The sequence below is a fragment of the Dipodomys spectabilis genome, unplaced genomic scaffold (genome assembly GCF_019054845.1).
Source record: "Dipodomys spectabilis isolate Male_0828 unplaced genomic scaffold, ASM1905484v1 ptg000145l, whole genome shotgun sequence".
Classification (NCBI taxonomy): Eukaryota; Metazoa; Chordata; class Mammalia; order Rodentia; family Heteromyidae; genus Dipodomys; species Dipodomys spectabilis.
In genome coordinates, this window is record NW_024870822.1 from 21,435,823 (window position 1) to 21,463,035 (window position 27,213).

A 27,213-nucleotide genomic window follows, 5' to 3' on the forward strand; every position below is an offset into this window, starting at 1 on the left:
TTCACATGGGAGCCACGATGTATACATGTTGGAGAGTCTAGTTATTGGAAAATTATAGCCCCAGAATACTGTTGATGCAAATAAGCTTTGATATATGCTGCAGGTTAACCAAGCAACCCACAACAGAATAGACTGATAATGATGAAGCTAAGAGTAATTCATAATTAGACTCCTGATGGCAGCCCTTGAAAACTGCATCCAACTCAAGACATTGATGAAGTGCTCATAAAGAAACCTTGTCCCAGACTTTGGGAATGTGGACTCTGTACTTATGTAGGGTACTCAGCAACCTTTATAGCACTTTTTTTTTTTTTGGTAGCTGATTGCAATGCATTAAGCTAGTAAGATGTAAAAATGAAATCTTAAATCACATTCATCAACTGGGCTGGGGGGGTGTAGCTCAGCATTTTGAGTTCACGCTAGCATGCACAAAGCTCTGAGTTCAATCCCCATAACAATGTACTATGATGTTCCAAAGAAGACAAAAAAATCAGTTTAAGGCATACGAGGATGGATGCCTTTGATCAGATGTTCCCAGCTTCCCACCCTGCCCCTGTATCTCACTATGGAGAAAGCTTTTCCCCCTTTGGGTAGGTCTTTTCTTCCCTACCTCAAGCAGACTAGAGATGTATAGTGGATTCTCATTTTAAAACATTTTAAAAGCAATGTGTATGACTATGTATAATGGGCTATTAATATTTTTTTAAACCTAAAGATTTTAGTACATTTAGGTTCTGTCTAACGAATCTGCTTGAAATGGTCAAGCAGATAGGGGTGGGGTGAAGGAACAGAGAGAGAGATTGGGAGAGATAGGGCTTTCATTAGACATCCATTCATGCTTTGTTATACTATTTATATATTCACTATTACAAATAACAATGGATTTAAATTTAGAATAGTGGAAAAAAACTACTTGGTGATCTTACAGAGACTTGATTCTCTTCTTTTTTTTGGTAGCACTGGGGATTGAGCCAAGGGCCTTAAGCATTTAGGCAAGCGCTTTGCCACCAAGCTAACCCTAGCCTGAGACTTGAGTCTTAGTTCAGTTTTTTCTTTTTCAGACATGAAAGCTAAGTTTGGCTTATTTATGATTAGGATGCCTCTTTCCACCTTCAAATTCACAGTCACTTATCAATAAAAGGTCCAGAATCCAATGAGAAACATCTTGGGGAGACAAGAGGGCTGTACTGTAAAGATCTTAATCCTGAAACACAATTTTCTTATTATTAGACGTTATTTAAAAAAAACCCAAGTATCTCATTTTCATTTTAAACACCAGAGAAAAGTGACACCAGAGATAAATCACAAAAAAAGAGACAAAATTCACACAAAGCTGGTTTAAATGAACACATTCCTCCTATTTCATTCTGCTTTAGGAGACCAAAACCATTAGTGTATTGATTTGCTAGAAGACAGAAATAGGAACTGTACACAGTTTAGTGTTTCCTAATAAAAACAGGGTATTTCATTAATTATGTAAAAAAGAACTGTATTCTTATATATAAACAGGAGACAATATGCTGCCCTTTATACCTTAAATGCTCATTATGCTGAGAAATAATTAGTATAAAATATCCAAGGAAAGGTGGCATGTATGTAAATGTTCTGGATTCTGAGTTACAGCATAGAAAAGAGTAGGCTAAAGGAATGTCTTAGGAGTGGTGAGAGGCCGGACTAGGTGGTATAGGAACACTGATGAATTCCTCAAAGCAGATATGGGCTTAGTATAATAGGCCCAAGTTGTGGCAACACAGCCATGTCCTCCTGGAGAAAGCTACACAGGCTGGTGTCTCTCTGGTACATGTATGAAACTTGTAGAATAAAGATACAACATGAGCGCAAGTGATAATCCCAAGGCCTTGAGCATTTTAAGGGCGTAAGTGTTAAGTACCATAAACCTTACCTCTCTGTCTCTCAGGGTATCCCCTAGATATTATCCCCATGTCTTGTTCCCCCAGCTCTTTTGTGTCCCCGCCCCCAACCCAATACCCCTTCTTTTCCTATAGGACCTGACAGCCATGCACAAATAGAACTCTAAGTGGGGTTCACAGAAAGAAGATACAAGTAACCACAAGCCCTTGAGTCACCCACGCAAGGAAACTGTTCAGCTTTGGTCTAAATGACTTACATTTTTCCTCGCCTGAATTAGCTGGTAATTGCATGTGGGCAGACTTCACCAGAATGGTCTAAATGATCAATTAGAAAGCAAAAAGGAGTTCCTTTCTTTAAAGTTCAAGGGTCTCTGTTGAAGAGCCCTACTTCCCAAGCGAGACTCACAGGGGCCCGTGCCCAGCTCTCTGCAGTGCCTGAGTATATTGTACATTTGCCTAACGATAATGAATTGAGTACTTATTTTGCAGGAAAATATAGGGCATTTCCATTACATGCAATCAAGCAAAAAGGCTGCAAAATGTGCTACTCCATTAATTCTAAACAGAATCCTTCCCAAATGTCACCCTCAAACCAGAGTATGGGGTTATTATAAATCTGAAGGAATTAAGAGTAATTTTCATTTGCACAAAGGGTTTGAGAGACATGACTCCTGCCACACACACACTATTAATTGGGATAAATTCAACTAGCCAATTTCAGCATGAATCACCAAGCCCTGACCTAGCCTGCCCCTGCCCCGAGATCAGTGCTTCCTGTCTTCTTTGAGGATGAGGGTGTGCACAGGTGATATTTGTGTGTGTATGCTCATGCACGCGAGCGCGCGCACGCACACTCTTTAGGTGTGCTAAGAACGGGATGTAATTGACAAGTTATTAACAAATAGGCTGTTCAAAGAAGAAAAACCAGCTGAGTGTTGGCAGTTCATGCCTGTAATCCTAGCACCTGGGAGACTGAGGCATGAAGTTATGAAGTTTTGAGGCTAACCTGGGCTAGAGCAACATTCTGTCTAAAAACAAAACAAAATAGGGAGCAGAGAAGAAAAATACCAACAACTAGCAGGTCACTTAACCTTTGAGCCTCAGTTTCCTCATGTGCAAAGGAGAAGGGAATATTTACTTCCCTGGAATCAGGATTAAAGAGCTGGAGCACAGGAGGGCACTTAGGAGGGTGGCATCTTTGGTTTCCATCAATGGCAGCTTGTGGTCTCCATGGGCATCTTCTGGGAACTCTGGGCCTACACTATTCCCAAGGCATGCAGAGGGAAAGCTGGACTGGCACCTTTCCCTTCACGGTCGGGTGAGTCTCCAGGGCCTAGAAGGTGATAGATCAGCCCACTGAGTTACTGGTCATCTCCTTCCTGTCCTCAATTTCCACTATCTCTGGACAGACACTGGGCTTGTGGGGGGAGCACAGAGTAGGAGACAGGTACAAGCAAGGTGAGGCGGTCCCCGGAAGCTGGTCCAGTCTGCCATCAGTGGGGGCTGCTGGGTGGTGGGAGGCCTTGCCTCTCATTCCACGTTCCGGTACTTGGTAAAGAGGTTATACAGCACTCGCAGCGTGGACTTCAGGTCACAGTTGACGATATCTGCAGAGAAAGCAAAGCACCAGCTACCTGAGAGGGGATACCTGTTCCAGAGTTATTTATTGTCTCCCTTCCCTCTGTTGCTCATCCTCATGCCCAGCAGGACCCTGGGTTGGCTTATGGCCACCAGCTGTAGATGGTGGCATGGATATGCAGCAAGAATTGAGAGCAGGTGAGGGGAGAGTGTATAGGGGAGAGGTGGGAGTTTGCAGGGTCTCATCTCCCAATGAAATAAAGCATGCCCTACCACACACAAGCTTCACATCTGTTTCTGGGGCCTTTCTCCCCCTGCCTCTGCCCTTCATCACTGTGCCAACTGTATGCAAAGGAGATGCTCCCAGAGGACATAGGATTCCCCCCCTGCCCCCTCCCCCTCCCCCCTCCCACCAGGCAGATAGGAGGCACTTGCCAGGGAGGATTCAGGAAGTCGGCTTCTCATTACGGATAGAGCAGGCAGGTGGTGTGAGGCATTGAGTGGAAGTTGGGATGTATTTTCAAGTGGGTTCATCTAAGTTCTGAGCCTCTGAGTAACAGTTCTTTCTTGTCTTCTTGGAGAAGGTGGATATGAATGAGGATGTGAAATGATGGAAGGGGGCAGGGACCAGGGGAAGGGTTGACTGTGTCTTGCTAAAGCCAGCTCTTCCTGAGAGTCAGAAATAGTTTAAGACTGGAGAGGTGTGGTGTATGTGTGTATGCGTGTGTACATGCCCGTGCATGTGAGGCAAAGATGGGGTTGGGGCTGGGTCCTTAAAGGTTTGGAATTTTACATTGTGGAGTTTGGGTTATGCTAGGAGTACGCTAGAAGTTGGACATGCCCACTCTCAATGTTTGTATATACTCCTTCCGTCCCTTCTCTTCATTTATGTGTCTGTCCACCGTCGTCTTTGACTGCTCCTCTAATCTCTTCGAGCTCCCCCACCCTCCTCTCAACGCAAGGGCTTTCTCTGATTTCATGCCTCTATTCCTTCCTCTAGCCATCCTTTGAAGACTAAAGTAAACAAACAAAAAAAACTCTGTCTACTTTTTTGGAATGCATGCTTAGGTAGTAAAACTAAGGGAAAGCAGGAACAAAAGAAAAAAAAAAGCCAAACCCCTGATGATTATGAAAGTCAGGGCAGTGGTCACCGTTAGGGAGGGCTGAGGGATGTGTTCAGAAAGGGCACAGGGCGGGTTGGGGGCAGCCCCTGGAAGCTGCCATTACTCTTGTCCTTGACTTAGGTAGTGCTGGTGTGAGGGTGTCTGGTGATTTGTCTTAGGTATCTTTCTGACTGTAATGTTTGCACAATACAAATGATGAGAAGCATAGCCATGCAGGAGATGAACAATATAAGACAAGATAACAGCTTATCTGGGATTCAAAAGTGGGAGAGATCATGGAGCCATGGGGAAAGCAGGCTGGGCTCTGGTCTATAGGACCAGAGCTTGAAGGCCAAGCAGAGTGGAAGGCCTGGACTCCTTTGCAGACTACAAGGTGGTTCCCAAGCCTTGCTTCTCTTGTGGTTGTGGCTGCCACAGCCAGAGGCACTAAGGCCCAGGCTCTGTGCTGTGAAGACAAACACTGGTGGTGTTATAAGCTGAGGGTGTTGGGCTGGGAGCCTTCTTAGGCTCTACCTCCATGACTCCCTCATCTCTTCTCTGTCTGGTTCATCCTGGTTGGTACCAGCTCCCAGGGACCTCCCTAGAGGCCTGGCTGGCACAGCTTCCCGTTGTGTTCCCATGCTGGTTTGTACATACTTCTGAGCCTTTTCTGAGGGTCCAGGCTGAGGGCTTTGCCCTACTGTGCTGAGCTGAATCCTATTCTTAATTGCCTTCTACCAGCTGTAGTCCCATGCTTTCTGGCTGGTTCTTGTCCTCTCTTTGACATCAGCTGAGTGTTTCTTAGGTTTCAAGTTAAGTCTGACAAAGGGGGCTACTCTAAGGAGGAATTACTAGGAAGGCAAATGGGGGAATGGAGAGCCCACCAAGGGAGTGAGCATGGAAGGGAAGGCAGCGTGGTTCTGGGGCCACAGCAGCAGGCTCCTAACTGGTCTCCTCTTGCCTTTGCCAATTCATTCTACTTGCTGTAAACAGACCATTAGACATCTAGGTTTGGCTGTGAACTACACAAATCTATTACCATAGACTGTAATGTAAACTGGAGCCCCTTGGAGCTATGTACCTCACAGCCACTTCACTTAAGGTAGCTTCCCCTCTGCCCCCCCCAGCCCCCCAATTCTCGGCCATGGCTTTGCATGGCCCAGCCTACTCTCCAGTTTCATTTCATGCCACACCTGTCCCCTATACATCAGGGCCACACTGCTTTCTGTCACTGCCTCCCGGTGGCTGTCAAGGCCCTGCTCTACTGTTGCAATGTCTACATGGCTTTTTCCCTAGAGGTGGCCCTGGTTTTTCTTCAGACTTGGGTCTGGGTCTGTGTATGTCTGGGGGTGGGAGGTGGGGGGGGAGGGAAGTGTGTTCTCAGAGCCCCCAAGTGCTACCTTTGTAGCACTGGCTGCAGTTCTAAGTAACCTGCGTTTCTATGATTTGATTAGTGTCTGCATCTGCCTTGGGCCTCTGTGGCTTCAGCAGAGAGCTCAATTGCTGTAACGCTTACCATGCACAGACCTCCCAAAGTACCAAGAGATACATGAATAACCACTTTATCTAATTTTAATGCCCATTAAGTTTCAAAGCCCATCTTCACTATAGTTGTGTAATATTGGTAGTCAATTAGCTTCTCTGAACCAGCTTTCTCACTGGTGAAGTTGGATAACTTATTTCTTTGGACAGAGTCTTGCTATGTTGTCCAGGCTAGCCTTGAACTCAAGTTGTTCCTGCCTTAGTAGAGTGCTAGGATTACCAGCATGCCCTACTATGCTTAGTGAGCAGTAATATCATCATGAAAAACACTGGGAACATATGAATGGTCCCTTAAATAGTAGTTTTCTCATCTTTGCTAATAACAGAGCAGCTATCAGTACAACTCTAGGCGTCACCATTCATGAATATTAGGCCTTCTTAGGGAGTCTGAGTTGTTCTTCGTCATCACCACCATTGTGGTCAAGAGATACTGTGTACCATTTGTTCTTACCAAGAAAGCCAATTGGCTGGGTGCTGGTGGCTCATGCCTAGCCACTCAGGAGGCTGAGATCTGAGGATTGAAGTTCAAAGCCAGCCCAGGCAGGAAAGTCCATTAGACTCTTTGCTCTAATAAACTATCAAAAAGCTGGAAGTGGACCTGTGGCTCAAGTCATAAGAGTGTTAGCCTTGAGAAAAAAAAAAAAATCTCAGAGACAGTGCCTAGGCCTTGAGTTCAAGCCCTAGGACTAGCACAAACAAAACAAAAAACAAAGAAAAGTGGCTGACCACCCAGGTAGTTATGGACAGACTGGCAGACCACTAGAGAGGGCTGTGGGTTCCTAGGAATGCACTATGACTCCACACTACATAAACAGAGCCTGCTTCAAGCCTTGGCCTAATAAATTGTGTGATTAGCGATGCTAATCACAGTACTGCTGATTGCCTGTATGCACTGGCCCAGGGCCCTTGTTTGGGAGTAGATGGCACTGGGAAATTCCAGGGCAGAGCCCACCAGCAGAGGCTGTCTGGCAGGCTAGGAGTGAGGAGACATGTCAGATACAGGCACTCAGGATACAGCCTCTGGACAAGGAAAGGAGTCACTGCTCACTGGAATCAGTGAGTCTCAATTATAAATGCTTTTCAAATACATTAAGGTATTATGGGCATTTTTTTCTTGCTAAAAGACATGGACACAAGAATCATACACATCTATGAAATACAGGATGGCTTTTTCATTCATGGATATGTTGCACAATGTTCAAATCAGGGTAATCAACATAGCCATCACCTGAAACATTGATAATTTCTTTGTGGTGAGAAATTGGAAATCTCTGGGTTATTTTGAAATACACATACTTGTGGTAACTACATTCGCTGTGCAATAGAACAAGAGAACTTATTCCTCCTGTCTGACCATAATTTGTATCCAATGGCTGGCCTCTCCCCACCTCCTCCTCCACTCTGGTCTCATTAGTTTCTCATATAAATCAAGACTAGAATGGTGGTTATGAGATGAACTTTTGGAGGTTTAACATATTGGCAAGGTCATGTATCTGGCTTCACTTAACATGATGTCATCTAAATCTACCCATGTTGCCATAGATAAGTGTTTAATCTTTTTTATGGCTGAATAGTATTCCATAGTGTATATGTATCACATTTTCTTTATTCTTCCACTGATGGTCACTTATGTAGTTTCATTTCTTGGCTGTTGAAAATAGTGAACATGCGGGGAGTGGGGTGGGGAGGAGTATACAGGTATCTCTTTGACAGATTGATTTCATTTTTTTTGGCTTATACCCAGCAGTAGGATTGCAGGATTTCACAGTAGTTCTATTTTTAATATTCTGAGGCACCTCCATGCTGTGTTCCATGTGTATACCAAGTTATAATCCCACCAATGGGAATATTCCAGGGGGGGGTGTCTATTGAAGGTATTTTTGGAATTTTCTCCTGGAGTATGAACACATGTACCTATGAATGCAATTGTGGGTTCATGGGTGCACAGCTCCCCATTGCTGCTATAAGAAATGATCACAGGCCAGGCACCAGTGGCTCACTCCTGTAATCCTAGCTACTCAGGAGGCTGAGATCTGAGGATCACAGTTCAAAGCCAGCTGGGGCAGGAAAGTCCCTGAGACTCTCCAATAAAGCACCAGAAAACCAGAAGTGGTGCTGTGGCTTAAAAGGTGGAGCGCTAGCCTTGAGCTGAAGACCTCAGGGACTGCATCCAGACCCAGAGTTTAAGCCCCACAACTGACAAAAAAAAAAAAAAAAAAAAAAAGGATCACAAAATTTGGTGGTCCAGAGAAACACAGATTTTGTTGGTCATAGAGTTTGAACTCAGGGCCTGGGCACTGTCCCTGAACTCTTTTTGCTTGAGGCTAGCACTCTACTGCTTTGAGACACAGCTCCATTTTTGATTTAGCCTTTCTTGCCTGGGCTGTTTTCAAACCCCAATCCTCAGATCTCAGCCTCCTGAATAGCTAGGATTACAGGCGTGAGACACAGGGACCCAATGCAACACAGATTAATATCTCAGTTCTAGAGGTCCAAAGCCTAAAAGGAGTCTCTGGGGGGAAAAAAATCAAGGTAACAGCTTAGTTGTATTCCTTTTGGGGCTCTAATGAAGAATTCTTCGAATGTGACTTTCTGGCTTCTCAGGGCTGCCTCTGCATTCTTTGGCTCATAGCCTGCTCCTGTCTTCACAGCCAGTAAGAGCTGAGTGAGCCTTTCTCAGGCTACATGGCTGACACTTCCTCTACCCCTTATAAGGACTCTTGTGATTATATAGGGTCTGCTTAGATAATCTAGGATAATCTCTCATCTCAAGATCATAAACTTAAGATCACCATGTTTCTTGCCATGTAAGGGAATACAAATAGATCCCAAGAATGAGTGGATTGTTGTTTTTATTTTGTGTGTGTGTGTGTTGGGGGGGGAATCTTTTTGCTTACTACATGCTATATTAGATAAGGACTGTTTTCCAAAGAAGCTGTACCAATTTACCTCTCAGCAGCAGCTTCTGCTGTTCTATACCTTCGCTAACACCTGTAATGTTAGACTTCAAAGCTTTTGTCCTTGTTGGCTTCTGTACACGATTTCTGCATAGTGTACAGCCATGGTCTAAGTCCTTCTCCAGGTGACCTGATCTCTGGACCTGAGCTGCTGTCCTAGCCTGGTTGTTCTCCAGTTTTGTTCACCACAGTCTGGTCCCAACCCACTGCCTTATACTGCAGTTATTTAACAGTTTACTAAGTGCCCTACATACTTCAATCCTACATGGACTAGATTTCTTCTGAGTCCCTGCCAGCTCTCATAGCACAGGTCCTAACTATATTTGATGGTCAATTTACTTCAATTGTGAGAATGAGAATGAGGGAGGCATGTGAAGATGGTTAGCCCCAAATGAAAAGCCAACAGCTCAAGCTGGGCACAGTGCCTCACGCCTGCAATCCTAGTTACTCAGAAGACCCAAGGACTGATGTTTGGAGCCTGTCTGGCCAGACAAATCCAAGAGACTCCTAGTTTCAATTGAGCAACAAAAAGCCAGAAGAGATGTGGCTCAAATGTTAAACAGCGCCGGCCTTGGGTTAAAAAGCCACACAAGAATGTGAGGCCCTGAGTTCAAGCCCTAGTACCAGCACAAAAAAATAAACACAAAACAACAGCCTTGCATTCAACTGTTGTACTAGTCGTGAACGTGATATTCATTCTTGGCTTATAGCAGTCAGAGCAGTGAAAGATCATGCACCTGGGATCATCTGACTCTCAGAATCCAAATTCTTAAGGGATTTCAAGGTCTAAGAGATCTCCAAGGTCAAGCTGCTTAGCACAGAATGAAGTTTCTTGACCTTAAAAACATTTTGCTATGAAAAATGCTTCCACCACAGCCAATCTGACTTGGAGACATCCTCAAAGAATCACCCATAAAGCCTCTGGCATTTACTACGAGATTGCACAGGACCCGGAGGGAAGGCTGGGACGCGCTTCTCACTAAGTAGTTTCACAAAGCACCATTTCAGTTCTCCTTTACGCACTGGAAATTTTCAGCCCGGGCACAATGCCCAGTGCAACAACAAACAAAACAGATGTGATTTTCCACTCACACTGCTCGGGAAGTTTCATATTAAGCAGTTCAATAATTGCTCACGAAATGTCATCTGTACACTGAAATGTTCTTATAGATGACACTAGGAAAATCATCTGCCCCAAGGGAAACTGATGCCTGAGCATCCAAATGATCGGAAGGCACATCTGGATCTGTGGGCAGGTTTCGCTTGAAGAAGTTCATGAATGCCACAGCGGGAAGGAGGCCCCAAACTCTGCTGTGTCTCCTACCCAGAAATAAGTATGCGTGGTCTGCCCAGGAGACACTAGGAGTCCACTGTGAATGGTATCAAGATGGCAAGAGTGGCCTTTCCAGGAAGAAAGCCCCAGGGGGACAACAGCCATGCTAGAGGTCCTCAATTAGAGGTGATTGAGGCCTTGGTGGAAATGAAAGAATACAAGGTTCACCTTATGCCTAACTAGAATCCATTCCCCAGGTGGAACTTTGGCTCACTAACACATACTAATATCCACACCAGGCCTTCTTGATCCTTTCGATTTATCCTACCCTTTACCATCTTCACTCGCCTGTTCCCTAGGGTACCCAGACAGAAGAATGGCACCCTCTATCCCCACGCTCTCTTAGGCATGCCATCGCCTAGCTGTGACTGCAACCATCCTGGGTGACCGGTGTGTCTCTCCTCTTCCCTAGTTGGCAGTGGGAGACTTGAGGGCAGGCACAGTCTTACCCTCTTGGTGCATCAATATCTGCAGGGACTCAGCTTGGCTGCACCGGTACCTGACCTACTGCGTACTGAGAGCAGAGGCAGCCCCTCCCTCTAAATGACCCATAAAATACCAGCATGAGGACCCCTGACCAGCCTTCTCAGAGTTCCAGTGTGACAGATATTATCTACAATACAACATGGACTTGCCAATGCTGGTACAATGGAATGTTGCCGCAGTGCAAGGCAGAAAATAAATGTCTATACTAAGAAGGTGACTGAGAGAAACATGCCTCCTACTCACACATGGCCAAGTGTGGGCACAGGAGGGTGCCCTGAGCATTTGCATTTTCCTAGTCTTATCCAGTCAGCCCGCCCTCCATGCCCACTGATTCTGCATTCATGGATTCCAACTCAATGCAGCTCAAAAATATTCAGAAGGACAGAAGCGCCGAAACAAATCAAGATGCACTATACTCATAAACTGACACATTGCATTGAAACCCCTTTGTACAACTCCTTACAGATAATAAAGATATTCAAAACCAGGTACTGGTGGCTCATGCCTCTAATCCTAGCTATTCAGGAGGCTGAGATCTGAGGATCACAGTTTGAAGCCAGCCCGGGTAAGAAAGTTGATGAGACTCTTATCTCCAATTAACCACCAGAAAACCAGAAGTAGAGCTGTGGCTCAAAGTGGTAGAGTGCTAGCCTTGAACAAAAAGAAGCTTAGGGACAGCGCCCATGCTCTGAGTTCAAGCTCTATGACCGACCAAAACAAAAACCCCAAAGAACTGCAAAAGCACTGAGCATGTATGGACATAACATATATGTATACATATAACGAGTCATACGGCATCAATGTTAAGTGATGTAGGCCATGTTAAGTGATGTAAACCCGCCTTCGTTGAGGATTTAGTCATATGTTTTTGACCAAACATGGTCAAATAAATAAAATTTGAAACAAAACCCACGTAATTCCTGTGTACTCATTATGCTGCTCAGGAGATGTGGAGAAGCTCCCAGTCAGTCCCACATTATCTTCAGTGGGGTTTATGTTGTGTGTGATCTGTTTTCCTGCCTTTCATTTTGTGAAGCTCTGCCTTACCCCGAAGCAAATGGCAACCCCACCAAAGCAAGGCAAATGTGACTGTGCTTAATTTAAGTGATAAAGTGAAAATTTTAGATTTGTTGAAAGGTGGCACACCTAGCAGCAGTTGGGTGGCATTAGAGGAAAAACGAATCCAGTATCCACAGTACACTGTCGAGTTCTAGGCCTCCTGAGCAGCCATGTTTTTACTCGATGACATCTCTTGGAACTGTGTACTCACGAATACAATAGTCTACTGTACTATGACTATTTTATGTAGGGAAATTAAACATTCTGTAACCAGTCTTCCATGGATACCGAGGGACTAGTGTTTTTGCAAACCAAATTCTCAAATGAAGCGTTCACCATAGCATTACACACCCAGGGAAGGACACAATACCTTCAGGCCGTGGTTTTGGCTTTTCCAGTCCTCCATCTTGCATGAGCTCAAAGGCAAAGGAGACATTTAAGACCTGGCAGGAGAGATGCAGAGTATGTATTATGCTCAATCTCAGACTGTGGGGACCTCGGGATCTGTTCCTGGGCAGTGCAGCACTATAGAGCCCAGCACTATAGCCAGAAGGTGGATGCTGAGCTCATCTGAGGACAAGCATGAATGGAAGTGGGAAGACCATGAAGAGGGTGGGCTTGCTGATCTCAGAATGCTCCGAGAGCAGCCCTTTTCTCATCCTGTCATGTCCCTGCATTAAAAACTGGGTATATCTGTGCATGTATCTGAAAAGATCAGATGGCAAGACATCAAGAGGCAGAGAAGGGTCTCTACTCAGAACCAACTACCTCTGTCTAGTGAGCAGGATGCGGTAACATAGGGGAGGTTGTCAGAACCAGGTTGGTCATGTGCCACAGGGCTACCTAGCCCTGCAGCCACCTTCCCTATTACTTGTGAAGATGAGACTGGCCATGCACCAATAGAAACACATAGCTAGGAGGGGAGGCTAGGCAGCTGGTGAATACAAGGGCTGTTCTGGATGCTTAGGAGTATGTCAGTCACTCCTTCCCAGCTTAGCTGCTTCAGTCAGTCCTGCCTCCAAACACTGCTGACCCGGCAGAGGTTACCTTGGTAGCCTGCACCCAAATGTACATGATGAGGGTTCTGGGCTTCCCCCAATTCCCCTTTTACTTACCTTCTGTTCAAAACTATCTGGAGTCAGGAAGAAGCTGTGCAGGGGCACAAAGTAGCCCTCTAGGAGCCCCATGAGCAGCACCAGGTACACCCCATCTGCAAACTAGAGAGCGAGAGCCAGAGGCAAATGATGGTTTGTTGGTCCTGAGCCAAGCCCCGTTGGTGATGGTTCATCTGCCATGTCTTCCCACCCAATAGCCACCTCCCAGGAAGACTGCTGGCAGGGCTGCGCGTCAGTGGTCGAAGTCAGGGAGCTCTGCTATCAAGTTTTCTCAGTATCTCGTCCATAAGTCCAAGGCCTGCTGCCAACTGATCTATCATTGCTTAATATTGACTGTGCACCCCAATTTCTAATATGGGCATGGGGACCAGAGTTGGGCAAGTGTGGCTCATGGCCATTGAGGGGCTCACGGAGAGACTGAAGTGGAAGTACTGTGGTGGCTGCTCTGTATGAGACAGAACAGTCACCTACAGAAGCATCAGAGGTAAGAGGCACAGTCAGAGCGGGGCTGGGGAGTGCAAGGTGAAATCCAAGGCAAAAGAGGAGGCTTCCAGAGCTACTTGGCCTTCATTTGTTATACTTTTTGGTGATACTGAGGAGTGAACTCAAGGCCTTGTGTTTACTAGGCTAGCATTCTACTACTTGAGCTACACCACTAGCTGATTTTTATTTTTAAAATTGTTGTTGTTATTGTTGACTATTTTCACGGTAGGGTTTTCAGGTCAGCTTGGGCTATGGTCCTACTACTTTGTGTTTCCCTTGTGTTTCCCTGTGTGGCCAAGATGACAGGACTGTGTTGTGTCCAGCCATTGGCTAAGATGGAATCTCCTGAATTTTAATTCCCAGCTGATCTTTAACTGCAATCCCCTGATCTCTGCTTTTTTTTTTTTTTTTTGAGACAGTTTCACTGTATAGCCAAGGATGGCCTCAAACTCCTGCTTCAACCTCCTGAGTGGGGAGACTGCAGAGGTGTGCAGCACCACACCCATGACTTTTGCTGTGTGTGTGTGTGTGAGTTCTGGGGGCTTGACTCAGGGCCTAGGGCGCTGTCCCTGAGATTTTTGCTCAAGGGTAGTAGACTACCACTTGAGCCACACCTCTACTTCCAACTTTTTGTGGTTAATTGGAGAAAAGAGTCTCATGGACTTTCCTGCCTGAAATCCTTCCATTTCAGCTTCCCAAGTAGCTAGGATTATAGGTGTGAGCCACCAGCATCCTGCTAACTTTTGCTTTTTGCACAGAGAAAGAACTGTGGCATCATATGGGACTACCATTCTCCTTTCTCAAATATTACTTGCTCATGGCTAGATAGGCGGTCCAGGGCAGCTGTAAAAAGGTGGGCTCTGGTTTCTAATTCCAGTCATACTACTTACTAGCTATGGTACTCCGACCTTCTCTATACCTCATTTTTCTTATCTGTAAAATGGGGATGTTATGTTAACAGCATTCTCTTCCCCATAGAATTATAGAGAAGACTAAACCAGTAAAGTATTTGTGACCTGCTTGACTTGACAGTCAATACAAATGACTACTTTTATTCTTATCTGGGTAAACAAGAAAGCAAATCCAAACCTGACTTCCTAGGTTTGCTGGGCAGTAGAGCCAGGGAGGTTTGGTTCAGGGGAAAAGAGGCTTGTGGACTAAGTGCAAGGAAATCAGGGTAGGTCATTGTCCACTTGTACACCAGCAGGGGCCTGGGGTGAAAGCATTTTGGAGAGGGTCTGTATACCGGTATGGAGGTGACCTGAGAACAGATCCATGGTTGTATGTATGATTGATATTCTAGAACCTTTCAAAGGCTGGGCCACTATGTTTGTGGGAACAAACAATAGTTTGTTCACAAGAGTCCAGACTTCTTGGTCTTGCTCTAGGAAGAGAAGAACCATGGGCCTGGTGCAGCATGGGCCTAGAGCAGGTGCTGAATGAACTTTGCACGTTAACTAGCTGGAACTCATGGGCTCAGCCCTCCTCAAAGCGGTCGACCCTGAGTAGGGCCTGAGGACCGCTGAGCGGAACAGACCTCGTGCTTTGCCCCTCAGCCTGGAAAGCTGCAGGTTTGTGGGAAAGCCTAGCCTAGTGGGTGGGGCACGTGGACCACTGCCTGTCCACCACCTGCTTCCCACCCTTTCTCCAGCTGTCACCCACCTGGGTTTCCAGTTCTGTGACCTCCAGATTCAGTTTATTCAGGTGCTTGTTCACAAAGGTGATGAGGGTCTACAAAAAAGACACAGGGACATTGAAGTGGAGACTCCTATCTGTGCCACACTCAGGATTCCCCCCTGGGACTCCACCCTGAGAGTGGGCAGCCCGTGGAAAGGCCCTGGAGCCACAGGGAAAGGCACAGGTTCTTAGCAGTGCACGTGACAGAGGACTGAGAAACAGGCTGACAGGTAGGGCATCTGAGGCTGGAGTTTGCAGGGTGGGAAAGGAGCTAGCAAGATGGCTCGGGGATAAAATGATTCCCGAGTTCCTTCTTTGGTGCAGCTAATGACACAACTCCCCACTGTACCCACGGGAAGATCTGTGTGATGAACGGGGAGGGCTGGCAGTCATTTTGAAAGGGAAGATGGGACTGGTACCCCAAAGTACGAAACCTGGATGAGGCCCTACAGAAGAGACAGACAGATGGGCATCAAAGAGAGCCCTGTGTGTGCAGAGGTGAGGTCATGACACTGAACCGGAGGACAGGTTTCCCTACAGCACCCCCACTCACTCCCTCGGAGGCCTCACACCCACCTTTTTCACCACATTGAGTTTGTCTGGTGCGTGGTCAAACAAGGTGTCGAAGGCATCACGTTCTAAGAGAGAAGGAAGGAATGTGGGGTACAGAGCGCAGTCCTGGTGGGAAGCCCCACCGCCGGCTCCCACTGGAAATATCTGGGATGCAGGCAGTGGTGGGTATTCTGCAGTCTGGGATCTCGCTGAGTTGGGGCTGCTTCCTACCCTCTGGGCCTTTTTCTGTGTGTTCACCCTGCTTACAGGGATCAGTCCTCCACTGAGCTGATCTGCTGTATATGAGGACTTTGCTAGGCAACTGTCCTGGGCTCAGTCCTATGTCACAGAATCAGGGTGCACTCATGGTTCTAGTGTTCTGAAACTCTTTGGAAGGAGAATGCTATCCAAATATCAGAGTATTTCAGCTCCTTATTTTCAAACTCAAGATAGCCAAGACAAACACAGACAGAGATGGAGACCCTGCATGCTTGAGAGAATGTGAGTGCCTCCTCCAGAGGGATCTACTTTTTGTAAGTGCTTTGTGCCTCAGTTTCCCTTTCTACAAAATGCCACATGAAAGATGACTTTGCACTAGTTTGTCATGTAGATGGAAGGCGAGGGTGTGTGCTCTATAAACTCTGTGCTGTACCGAGGTCCCTTGTTTTCACCATAGTGGGCTATTTTACAAGAATACTCAGTAAATACCAAGATAACAGAAGAATAGCCACATCATATGCCCATGTAGATTCTTGCTACAACCTGGGGCTGGAGTGTTTGTGACCTTCTCCACCAAAGCCCAAACTGCTGGAAGGGGATCTCTGACCTTCATGGACTCCATAAGTAAGCCCAAAGGGATAAGGGAAGAAAGAAGGTGAGGGGCAGAGCCTGGTCTCCGAGAGCACTCATACGCCTCCTCCTGTTTCTCCCATACCCACAGGGCAAGCCTGTCCTGCAGGACCAGGCTTGTGCAGACCAGCAAATGAGGGATAGTGTCAGCTGTCCTTCCCACCCAGCCAGCTGGATCCCCAGGCTGAAGCAGACACACGTCTAGGCAGCTGCTGCAGCCTCAAATAACTCACCATGCCTTCCCGACAGAGCCCTGCAGGAAAGAAAGACAGCAGTGTGACTTTCCCCTCCAACTCTCAGGAGTCTAGTCCTGTGAGAAGAGTCAGCCCCTCCCTCCTTGCCACCAGCCTGGCCTTGGATGAGACTTCACATTGTTACTACCTCTTTTCTCTGTTGCTACATAGATTACCTGTGTTAATGCAAACTCTAGCCTCGTGATTCCTGCAGGGTTTGTTCTTGTCATAAATCATTCTATGGCTTGTAGTTACGAAAGAATACTGATGTTAGGGGGCTGAAGATTCTAACTGGTTCATCATGCTTCTCGGGACAGAGAGCAGCATGCCCTCCTTCAGTGTAGAGGTTTTCTGCCCTGGTGGTTGTGTACAACTACCTGGAAGGTCAGCTGTCTCTTGATGCCCATCCTGTGATATACAGCTGCACCTGCCACTGACCTAGGATGTTTTTTTTAGAGAAGGGGAGGAGCTAGACTCACACGGGCAGCTGAAAAACAGCAAAGTCTAAGTAGCAGAGACAAATTACTAATGAGACTTATTTCCCCTGTGTGACTTCCAGCAAGCTGAGGAACCTCTCTGGCCTCTAGATCTCTCTATCTCAAAAATGAGGACAGTAATGGCAAGGCACTTCAGTGGGTGTCATGAGCATTTAATATCTAGAGGGAAGTTACCTAATTCCTAGTATATAAAGTAAATGCTCAAAACATTTTTTTTTTCTCAATGTTTTTGGTTCTCATGATTCTTATGATATTGGTTTATCTACATGTATACCTATCACCCACTAAGGATCACCTATACTTAGTATCTTGGGAAGATTAATGGACATGGACTTTCTGTAGGATAGACCAAGGCTAGAGTGTCCATCACCCCTGGGCTCTGAGAGCTTATGTGTATAACCACTGCTTTAGGTGCCCTTATGCACCATGTAGTCTAGACAAGCAGAGCCCAGGACTCCTGTTGGCCATGCTGGAGAATGTAACAGAGCTTCCTAGAGATGGAACAGGACCTGCAAGGGGAGGGTTAGCCAGGACCAGGAAGGACAGGAAGGAGGGCCATTATGTCTCTAGGCTAGCAAAAGGCTCATCACTCAGATGAGGAGACTGAGGTTAGAGGGTTCAGATACTCAAGACTTACAGGTACCTGTTCTTTCCAGTGTACTGCTCTTATTCAAGGGGGACAGACAGAAAAGTCAGGGCACAGGGGAGGCCAGAATCTAACTTTGCTTAGCTTCATGTGGGATCAGGATCAAGGCCAGGCTGAGGATCCCAAAGCCTTCCACCAACCCGCGCTTTCTGCTTAAGATCAAAGCTCCAGTTCCTCACGGCAAGTCTTTCCCATGTCCTGATTTTCTGATTTTTAAAAGCAAATGTAAGTAACAAAACCAAACCCCTGAAAGACAACTCAACTCAAAAGTGGTGGGGGACATTTTTGGGTCATGGCACATGACCAAATAAATTAGATTCAGAAAAAAAGGAAGAAAAGCACCCTTGTGAAGGTTAACAATTTAAATTCAACCCTGTGTTTATGGCACTACGATTCCATGCTGGTTGGCTTTTTTGGGCACAGACTTTTTTTTTTTCCTGGAGTGCCACAAAATTAGAATTTTTCAATCACCGCTAATACCCCTTCCCCACTTCCCCACCCAAGTTTGTACCTTGAGCATTGAGAGGCATGTTTTGAATGCATGGAAAAGGCTAAACTATAATCATTGGCTGTAGTCTAATCCCTCCTGCAATCCCAATAAATGAAAGCTAAATATCAGCAAATGGGTGAATTTCGGAGAAACATCTGTGTTCCATTACAGACTCGTTGGCAACAATGGTGTTGACATACTCTGTGTTACCAGTTATTTCCTCTTGGATTTGCCGGGACTGGAGGATTCCTTCTCGTTTCTGAAATAGGGGAGGGAGGGAGAATTGGGAAAGAAAAGACAAAAATATGCGTCAGAAAAATAACAAAAAAAATGAGTAGCATTTCTGACATTGAGAAAGTTACTGGCGTTTTAAGAAATGTTCCTAGAGACAAGATAATCCTAGAAGGGAACAGAGGCCCTGAGTTTGGGGGGCCTGGACTGTACCATTAGGAGCAGTGCGATTAGTGTTTAGTCCAAACAAGTAGGCTGTCTCTTGGATGGTGAATCTTTCTTTTCTTGGAAGACTTTCTGCTGGAAGCAAACTGTGAGCCTCCCGGAGTAACACACAGTAAACCAAATGGAAATGAAGGCCAGGGTGTGTCTGCCCTCCAGCTGGGGCCATGGAGGGAGGCTGAGACTTTTAACTAGAGTTGCTGGATAGAAGAACCGAGGCCAACTTGGAGAATTCGGACAGAGGCACAACTTTCTTTTTTTCTTTTTAAACTCATTTTGCTTTGTTTTACTTTTTTTTTTTTTTTTTTTTACTGGAAGCTTTTTATTAATTAGTGTGGATCTTACATAGGTACCCTGAGAAAAATGAAGAGCATTTTGAGAGCCTCACCCAGCCAAGTCAGCTGTGCATCCATCCCTTGCCCAACCCTCTTCTAGCAATTCCTTCTCTAGAGGAGGCCCTGAACTGGAGTTAGAACAGATACTATGGAGTATGTGACCTGGCTTTAAGGCTTCTGAGGACTTAGGAGTAAAAGCTGTAGGAGGAAGTAGGCAAGGGAGAATGGTTCCCTGAATGGTCCTGGGCTGTGCCTGATTATCTTTACCTTAATGACTAAAAGGTTCCTTTCACTCTCAAAAGTGTTACGGACAATAATTCTGTGGCTGCTCTGTGCAAAGTGGAAGTGCTGGATGCAGGGTGGGGGTGTGGCCTTTCAGATGGATGGCCAGAAAAGCAGCCTTTGGTGGTGGAGGGTGGGGTGGTTCCTGAAGTAGGAACTTCCAGGAGAGCCAGGATGTGGCTAGGCACTGAGGGTCCACTGCAGGAAGGAATGCCCTCAGCCAACATGCAGAATCAGGACAGCACAAATCTGAGCAGTGATTCCTTTGGAAGGAAGGTATTAAGTCTCTAGGCAGCCCTGAGTGCTGGTTGGAGAGTTGTGCCTTTGCTGTGTGGCCTTGGGGCTAACGAAGGAGCATTAGGGAGCTTTTTGATGGGTACCAGCAGGCAAATTCACTAACTGGTGCTTAGACAGCCAGCACTGGCCACCTGGACGACAGTCTGGGCAGGATACAGGATTCACAGAGCAGGTTGGTTTCAAGGCTGAGGTGGGTGTTAAAGAGGGGCAGAGGGCCTGTGAGCTTAGCTGACACACCTTCTTTAGCCTCCTATCAAAACTTCCATAAATGTCCTCTTACATTCCCAGACAGCAGTGTCCTTGCAAAACTCTCTGACCAAAGGGAAAGCAGAGCTAGACAAAGCCAACAGTCTCACCAGTTTACACAAAGAATGAACTATCAAGCTAAAAAAGAAAGTAAAGGGAAAAACAGATATTTAAAGGTGACCAGGTGATAGATGATAGACCTTTTCAGAATTGAGTTTAGTAACATGTCACAGTGTCCCATGGGCTGGTGGAACCTTGGTCTTCTAAGACCATTTCCAGACATAAAACTTCACCTTTCAGTTCATGTGGAATTAAGTGCTTTTGTATAGATAGAATGGAAAGGAAATCTGGATTAAACAGGCCCTTGCTTATCATCTCGACTCTCTTCATTATTTATCCACTGGAGAGTTCTTCCTACAATTCATCCAGGAACTTTCTGAGGCCAACTTCTGTACCTGTTCACTTGATGAAACAAATCACTCTGTAACTTATGACATGGGCGATGCTACTTGGTATAATACATCCTCTTCTTCTATGTCCTCATGTTAACTTCCTATAGGAAATGAAACCTACAACAGCCTTCTAATGGTCTATGAGTAAGCTCAAAATAAGGCCTGAGATGTAGGCTGTTTCAAAATAGGAGGCCTCAAACCTTGTCATAATTTTTTGCCCACAGGTGTTCTAACAGCCATATTTTGCTATTTTCATTAGAACTGTTTATTCTAGCTGGTAGGAAAAATAAAGATGTTCAATAAATAAGTGAATAAGGGATTGAAATGGATTGTCAGAAAAGAGAAGGTACAAGAGGTCAGTGAGCATAAAAGTATTTCCACTAGCAATGGAAGAGGTGTATATAAATATATACCTCTTTTGTTATATGAATATAACAAGAGCATGTTTATACAATTGAAACATTTTTCAGGTCTTCCAGGAATGTTGGCACAAGCCTGACATCCCAGCTACTTGGGGAGACTGAGATTGGTGTTCAGGTTGAAGCGCATGACTTCAAGGTCCATTTCAACCATGGACATGGCGGTACATGCTTACTGCCCAAGCTACGGGAAAACATAATGGCCTGGTGCAGTGGCACCTGCCCATTATCCCCAATGATGTAGGGGAGCACATGTCGAAGGACTGCAACCTGAGCCAGCCCAAGCATAGCGTGAGACCCCACCTTGAAATAACTAATGGCAAAGAGGCTGGGGGTATTGTTCAGGAGGTCTGCCTAGGAAGTTTGAGCCATGAGTTGAAATAAATATGATTAATGAATGTATTAGCTACTTGGAAGGCAGAAATCAGAATTGCAATTTAAGGCCAATCGGGGCAAAAGGACTAACAAGACCCCATCATCTCACATAGGATCACAGTCCTATGCAAATCCTGAACAAAAATTCAGACCCTTTCTGAAAAATACCAAAGCAAACATGGCTAGGGAAATAGCACATGTGGTAGAGCACCTGACTAGTGACTACCAGATCCTGAATTCAAACCCCAGTACTGAAAAAAAAGTTATGTAGTCTTTCATTATGTAGTCTTTCATTTACTGTTCCAGGAATCGTGGTATTTAGTAGACTATGTTTTTTAGAGTAGTTGTAGGTTCACAGATGCTGAGATTTCCCCCAAGCCATTACGGATAACCTTGCAGAACTTGCAGTGACCAATCACTAGCCTCTGAAAGCGCAGATTTTTGTTAGAGCTGACCCTTCATGCACTACATTATTTTATAACTCTAGACAAATATATCCCTCACTGTAGAATTGTACAAAATAGTTTCATTGTTCCCTCCCCCACACCCTGCCCTCCTGCCTGTCCCCAATCCTCTGTGCTTCACCTATTCATTTCTCCTTCCCCCAATGGTACTTACAAAAAACACAAGATGGCTTCACCCATCATTAACACAGTGGAGATGACCTGGTCCATCATGAAGATGCTTGTCTCCAGAATGTACTGTGTATCTACAGCACATACAACATGCCAAGCACCCTATCTCATATAAAAGGCTCAATAAATGAGCACAATTAGTACCTGACAGTCCGCTGCACTTTAGAGTCTGACTCACGGCTTAGCACCTTAGCACGGTTAGCTGATAGCCTTCTGCTTCCTAGTTGTAGTCTTGCTTCCTGGCAGGTAGGGCCATTATTCTTAGCTTATCTTCTTCTGATACCTGAAAGCTCAGCTTCTAAGCTCTTTTATCCTGCAGACTGGCCTGGCCTGACCTGGCAAAGTTTCCCAGCCTGCAAGCCTTTCCCTCACTCAGGGATAGCAGAGTGGCCTCTTGTTGTCTATTCCAGAACCCTGGGTAGCCTCAGGTATCCAGGGAGCTGCTTGTGCAGAGAGTTTGCCTTCACTGCCTGTTTATTTGGAAAAGAACAGAAGCACACAAACAGAACGATGACCTTGTGCTAAATGGGCATAAAGTTGGAAAACAAAATTGTATTTGAGTATTTAATGGGGTTAGGAGCGGAGTGCGATAGTCGTGGGGAGAGAGCACCCCCTCACTGTGGAAATTACACAGCCATATGTGAATGGAAATTCCATCCAACCATCTGGAAAAGATGACCTGAGGTCCCGGCTTTGTTGGCTGGTGAGTGAGGAGCAGCAGTGCCTCCAATCCAGGTATGGCCAGCGAGGTCTCACACATGCATACACCCCTTCCCCCACACCCAGCTACCTCCCCCAATACCTCATTTCTCCATAGCTTTCTGGGCACCCTGCACACATGTGTGAACATGAACACACACCTTTTCTTCTGCCCTACCACACATGCCTCAGAAACATAACATATACCCCCAAATCTACATTCTACCATCTCCCAACAAAAACATGTAAACTCCAGGCACAGACCGCATACAGCCCTACTGTATATACTAGCACACTCCCCTTGCCCCATTCCTTTATCCATCTAGCAGGCAAAAGCCCACATGTATTTGATGTTTCTCATGTAACTTCTAACACACAGCCAAGCAGGCTCAGCACCCACCCAGCTGTACTGTCAGTTCTTCTAACAACATACCCAATGTGCTTTAACTCTTACAAGAATGTTGCTTCCACAGATTTCTTTTTTTGTGCTGGTCCTAAGGCTTGAACTCAGGGTCTGGGCACGGTCTCCTTTTCCATCCAAGGCTAGTACATTACCACTTGAACCACAGCTCCATTTTTGAGCTTTCTGGTGATTAATTGGAGGTAAGAATCTCAAGGCAAGAAGTTGCCTGGGCTGTCTTGGAATCATGATTCTCAATCTCAGCCTCATGAGTAGCTAGGATTACAGGCATGAGCCATGTTGCTTCCACAGCTCTTTAAAGGCATATGGTTGTTGTGGTGTTCATCTTACCTGGACCACAACCACCTGGATAGAAACATGGTCCGGAAGTCGGATTGGTGCCCGGAAATACTGAGACAGAGCAACCAGTAGGTGTAAGATGGCCACCAGGCTCTTGGCGTGAACAGCTGAAATGGAAGGATTTAAAAATGAGAGTATTTTCTTCTAGGTCCTAGGCAACGTAAGTAGATAGTCAGAATGTACTCCACTCAGTGCCCCCTTGTCCCCCCTGAAGGTCCCTCAGTCACCATGGGCCTCTCAGTTCCTAGCCAGCTCCCTTGGAGCCCCTTCTTTGGGTCTTATTACTGCAGGGTTTCTATTTTTTTTTTTTCCTTTGTCGGTCGTGGGGCTTGAACTCTGGGCTTGGGCGCTGTCCCTGTGCTCTTCAGCTCAAGGCAAGCGCTGTACCGCTTGAGCCACAGTGCCACTTCTGGTTTTCTAGTGGTTTATTAGAGATAAGAGTCTCACAGACTTTCCTGCCTGGGCTGGCTTTGAACTATGATCCTCAGATCTCAGCCTCCTTAGTAGCTAGGATTACAGGCATTAGCCACCGGCTCCTGGCTAGTTTGCTTTTTTTTTTTTTTTTTTTGTCATTTCCAGGGGCCTGAACTCTGGGCCTGGGTGCTGTCCCTCAGCTCAAAGCTAGCGCTTGAGCCTACCACTTGAGCCACAGTGCCACTTCCCACTTTTTCTGCTTATGTGGTGCTAAGGAATTGAACCCAGGGCCTCATGCATGCCAGGCATGCGCTCCACCACTGAGCCACTGTCCCAGCCCAGGGTTTCTATTCTAACTCAGGATGCCAATGCAGTGTGAGTTCAGCTACTTGCTCCCCAGCCCTGTGTCCCTGTTCCTGCCCTTCAGATACTGTGAGCTTATCTGCTTTGGATTGTTCACACTACCTCTAACCAACATTGGACAAATGGGCACTGAGTCGGGGGCCCTAGGCCTCTGTTTGGGGTTGAGCTCTCTGAAGGAACGCACAAGAGCCACCCAAAGTGCTTTGCTGCTTTCCTGAGAAAGAAAAATGAGTGGTCAGCATAGGCCATGCCCGAGGGAACAGCTTAGAGTTGGTATGTATGACCCCAAAGGTTTCTAGCGCTGCAAAGCCATGTGCTGAATGTTAAGCCATTTACACTGGAGAAGGCTGGGCTATCCTGGCTTGTGGTTTTCTCAGTAGATAAGGAGAAAAAGGCTGATACCTAATGTCAGGCACAATGAAGCTTGAATTGTGACTGTGTAATTCTGCCACTTACTCACTGGTGCTCTGACCTTGGGTAGGACAGCCCACTTGAAGCCTCTGAGCCTTAGTCTGTTCAACTGTACAAATGGGTATGATGAGATTTAGGTTGTAAGGATTTCCAGAGACAATGAAGGCAGGGCTCCTGGAACAAAGCAGGTGCTCAGAAATGACTGATACTTAGAAAGTATAACTTACATGAAAGTACCTGGCACCTAGGCAATCAAAACACACTAGATTTCTCCCTTTTTCTTCTCATAAAAGGAAGATTTGCCAGGGGCTTTACCTGTGCCACAGCCCTATCAGCAACATGGCTTTTCCCTTTAGGGGCCATTTAAGTGAAAAAAAAAAGAAAAAACCCAGAAAGCTATTTGTGCCCCGAGTATGCACTGGACTCATTATGAGTGTGTCATTCTGTCTTCCCTGGATTGACAAGTCTGTGGAAGCAGAAGCTTTGAGAAATCACCAGAAAAGGAAATGATTCAGACATTCCTTTGGAATTCATTAGAGTTTCTTGTTATCTTCACTATTTCGACAGACTGAGAACAGCAGCTCAATATCTCACGACACAGCAGGCAATGGCTCTCCGAATGCTCAGCCTTCCAAAGAAGACAATGTTGGCATTGTCAACTGAGTTTTACCTATACTTAGTATAGCTCCAAAGAGGCTCCTGGCTGGGAGTGTTCTCCTAAAAGTGGTACCGTCACTAAGGGGCAGAGATAAAAAAATCACTGATGGCTGATCCTCTGGTTAGAACTGTCTTGCCACCCCTGGTCTGAGTCTGAGGGCTAGAAGTACACTTGCTGTCACCCTTCCTTTAATAACAAAACATTATGCTGGAAATGTTGTGGTCATATAAGCTGTACGTCATCTATACATCATCAAGACTATCTTGGTGAGCAATATGTGACAATACCAAAAGCATCAAACAGTTGTCAGATACGTTTGATCAATGCTCTGTCTGCCTGGGGATCCTTTCAAAAGGAATAATTACACACTATGAGGATAAAGATGTTAACTACTATGTAATATATTATCATCAAAATTCAACCCTGGGATACGCTAATCTCCAGCAGCAAGAAATAACTTTAAAAAAACGCAAAAAAAAAAAAAAAGCAGAGAAACCCTGTGTTCTAAAAGCTAATGGGTAGAGCTCATTAAAAAAAAAAAAGGATGAAGCCGGGCGCTGGTGGCTCACGCCTGTAATCCTCGCTACTCAGGAGGCTGAGATCTGAGGATCGCGGTTCAAAGCCAGCCCGGGCAGGAAAGACCGTGAGACTCCTATCTCCAATAAACTACCAGAAAACCGGAAGTGGCGCTGTAGCTCAAGTGGTAGAGCGCTCGCCTTGAGCTGAAGAGCTGAGGGACAGCGCCCAGGCCCAGAGTTCAAGCCCCACGACCGACAAAAAAAAAAAAAAAAAGATAATTATGAGTCCACTGATGGCTGCCTTCATTTCCCCAGTGACACCTGAGTTCCTCTCCAGGCTGGACCAAGCATATTTTCACAATCACTACGTTCCAGAGTTATAGTAGAGTCACAAAATGGGAGAACTTGTCCTGGGCCTGGGGGGCATCATTACATTCAGGAGGCTGAGATCTGAGGATGGAGGTTCCAAACAAGCCCAGGTAGGAATGTCTGGGAGAGTCTTATCTCCAATTAACCACCAAAGTGAAGCTGTGGCTCCACTGGTAGAGGGCTATCCTTGATCAAAAAAGCTTAGAGAGTGATGGACTCACGCCTGTAATCCTAGCTACTCAGTAGCAAGAGATCTGAGGATCACAGTTCAAAGCTAGCCTGGGCAAGAAAGTCCCTCAGACTCTTACCTCCAAGTAACCACCAAAAAAGGCAGAAGTGGAGCTTTGGCTTAAGCGCTAGAGTGTGCTAGCCTTAAGCAAAAACACCCTGGCCCTGAGTTCAAGTCCCAGGACTGGCACACATACACAAAAGCTCAGATATGTGCCCAGGTCCTGAGTTTCAAGCCCCAGGACCGGTGTGCACATGCACGCGCGCACGCATGCACGCGCGCACACACACACACACATACACACACACACACACACACACACACACAGTTTGCATGCACTGAAAATCATTAAGACAATGGAGGTATAAATATAGATAATGTAATGTTAAAGGTCAATTTAGTAGGAATGAGATAAAAATATAAATTTATGGACATATAGATCTATAAATGCATATGTATCTGTTTCTCTATATATGAACACACACAAATATAACGTGGCCATCACTTAGAATATAGTCATGCTAAAGTAGAAAGATAGCTCAAAATAATTCTAACAACTGCTGCATGTTTGGGCCCCTTCATTGTTGCTGTTTCTGGCACCTCCCCTGGGTGTTTTCTCCTCATGCCACTCAGTACTGTAAGGCTGCCCTAAGCCTGTGCTTGGGGAAGGATCAAAACGGGCTGAGTAAGAGCAAGGACCATGGCTCCACTGTATGTACTGTGCACAAGTCACTCCTGGGCTGGAAGACAGCTTTAAAAACAGCTATGGAATTAGAAATAGTCCTCTAAATATATTCTGTGGTAGAAACAGAAACTGGAGGTAGTTT

General features: G+C 45.8%; 1 protein-coding gene across 1 annotated transcript in view; it reads right to left on the reverse strand.

The window, feature by feature from the left end:
• Positions 1–1,334: 1,334 nt before the first annotated feature.
• Parva (parvin alpha) overlaps positions 1,335–27,213 on the reverse strand; it is a 152,417-nt gene continuing 126,538 nt past the window's right edge. The window contains exons 6-13 of the mRNA XM_042691446.1: positions 23,416–23,531; positions 18,672–18,730; positions 16,839–16,858; positions 15,781–15,842; positions 15,190–15,258; positions 13,045–13,146; positions 12,300–12,372; positions 1,335–3,478 (exon numbers count right to left, since the gene is read on the reverse strand). Of these exons, the coding sequence (XP_042547380.1) occupies positions 3,402–3,478; positions 12,300–12,372; positions 13,045–13,146; positions 15,190–15,258; positions 15,781–15,842; positions 16,839–16,858; positions 18,672–18,730; positions 23,416–23,531 (578 nt within the window). The 3' untranslated portion in view covers positions 1,335–3,401. The remainder of the gene's footprint in view (positions 3,479–12,299; positions 12,373–13,044; positions 13,147–15,189; positions 15,259–15,780; positions 15,843–16,838; positions 16,859–18,671; positions 18,731–23,415; positions 23,532–27,213) is intronic.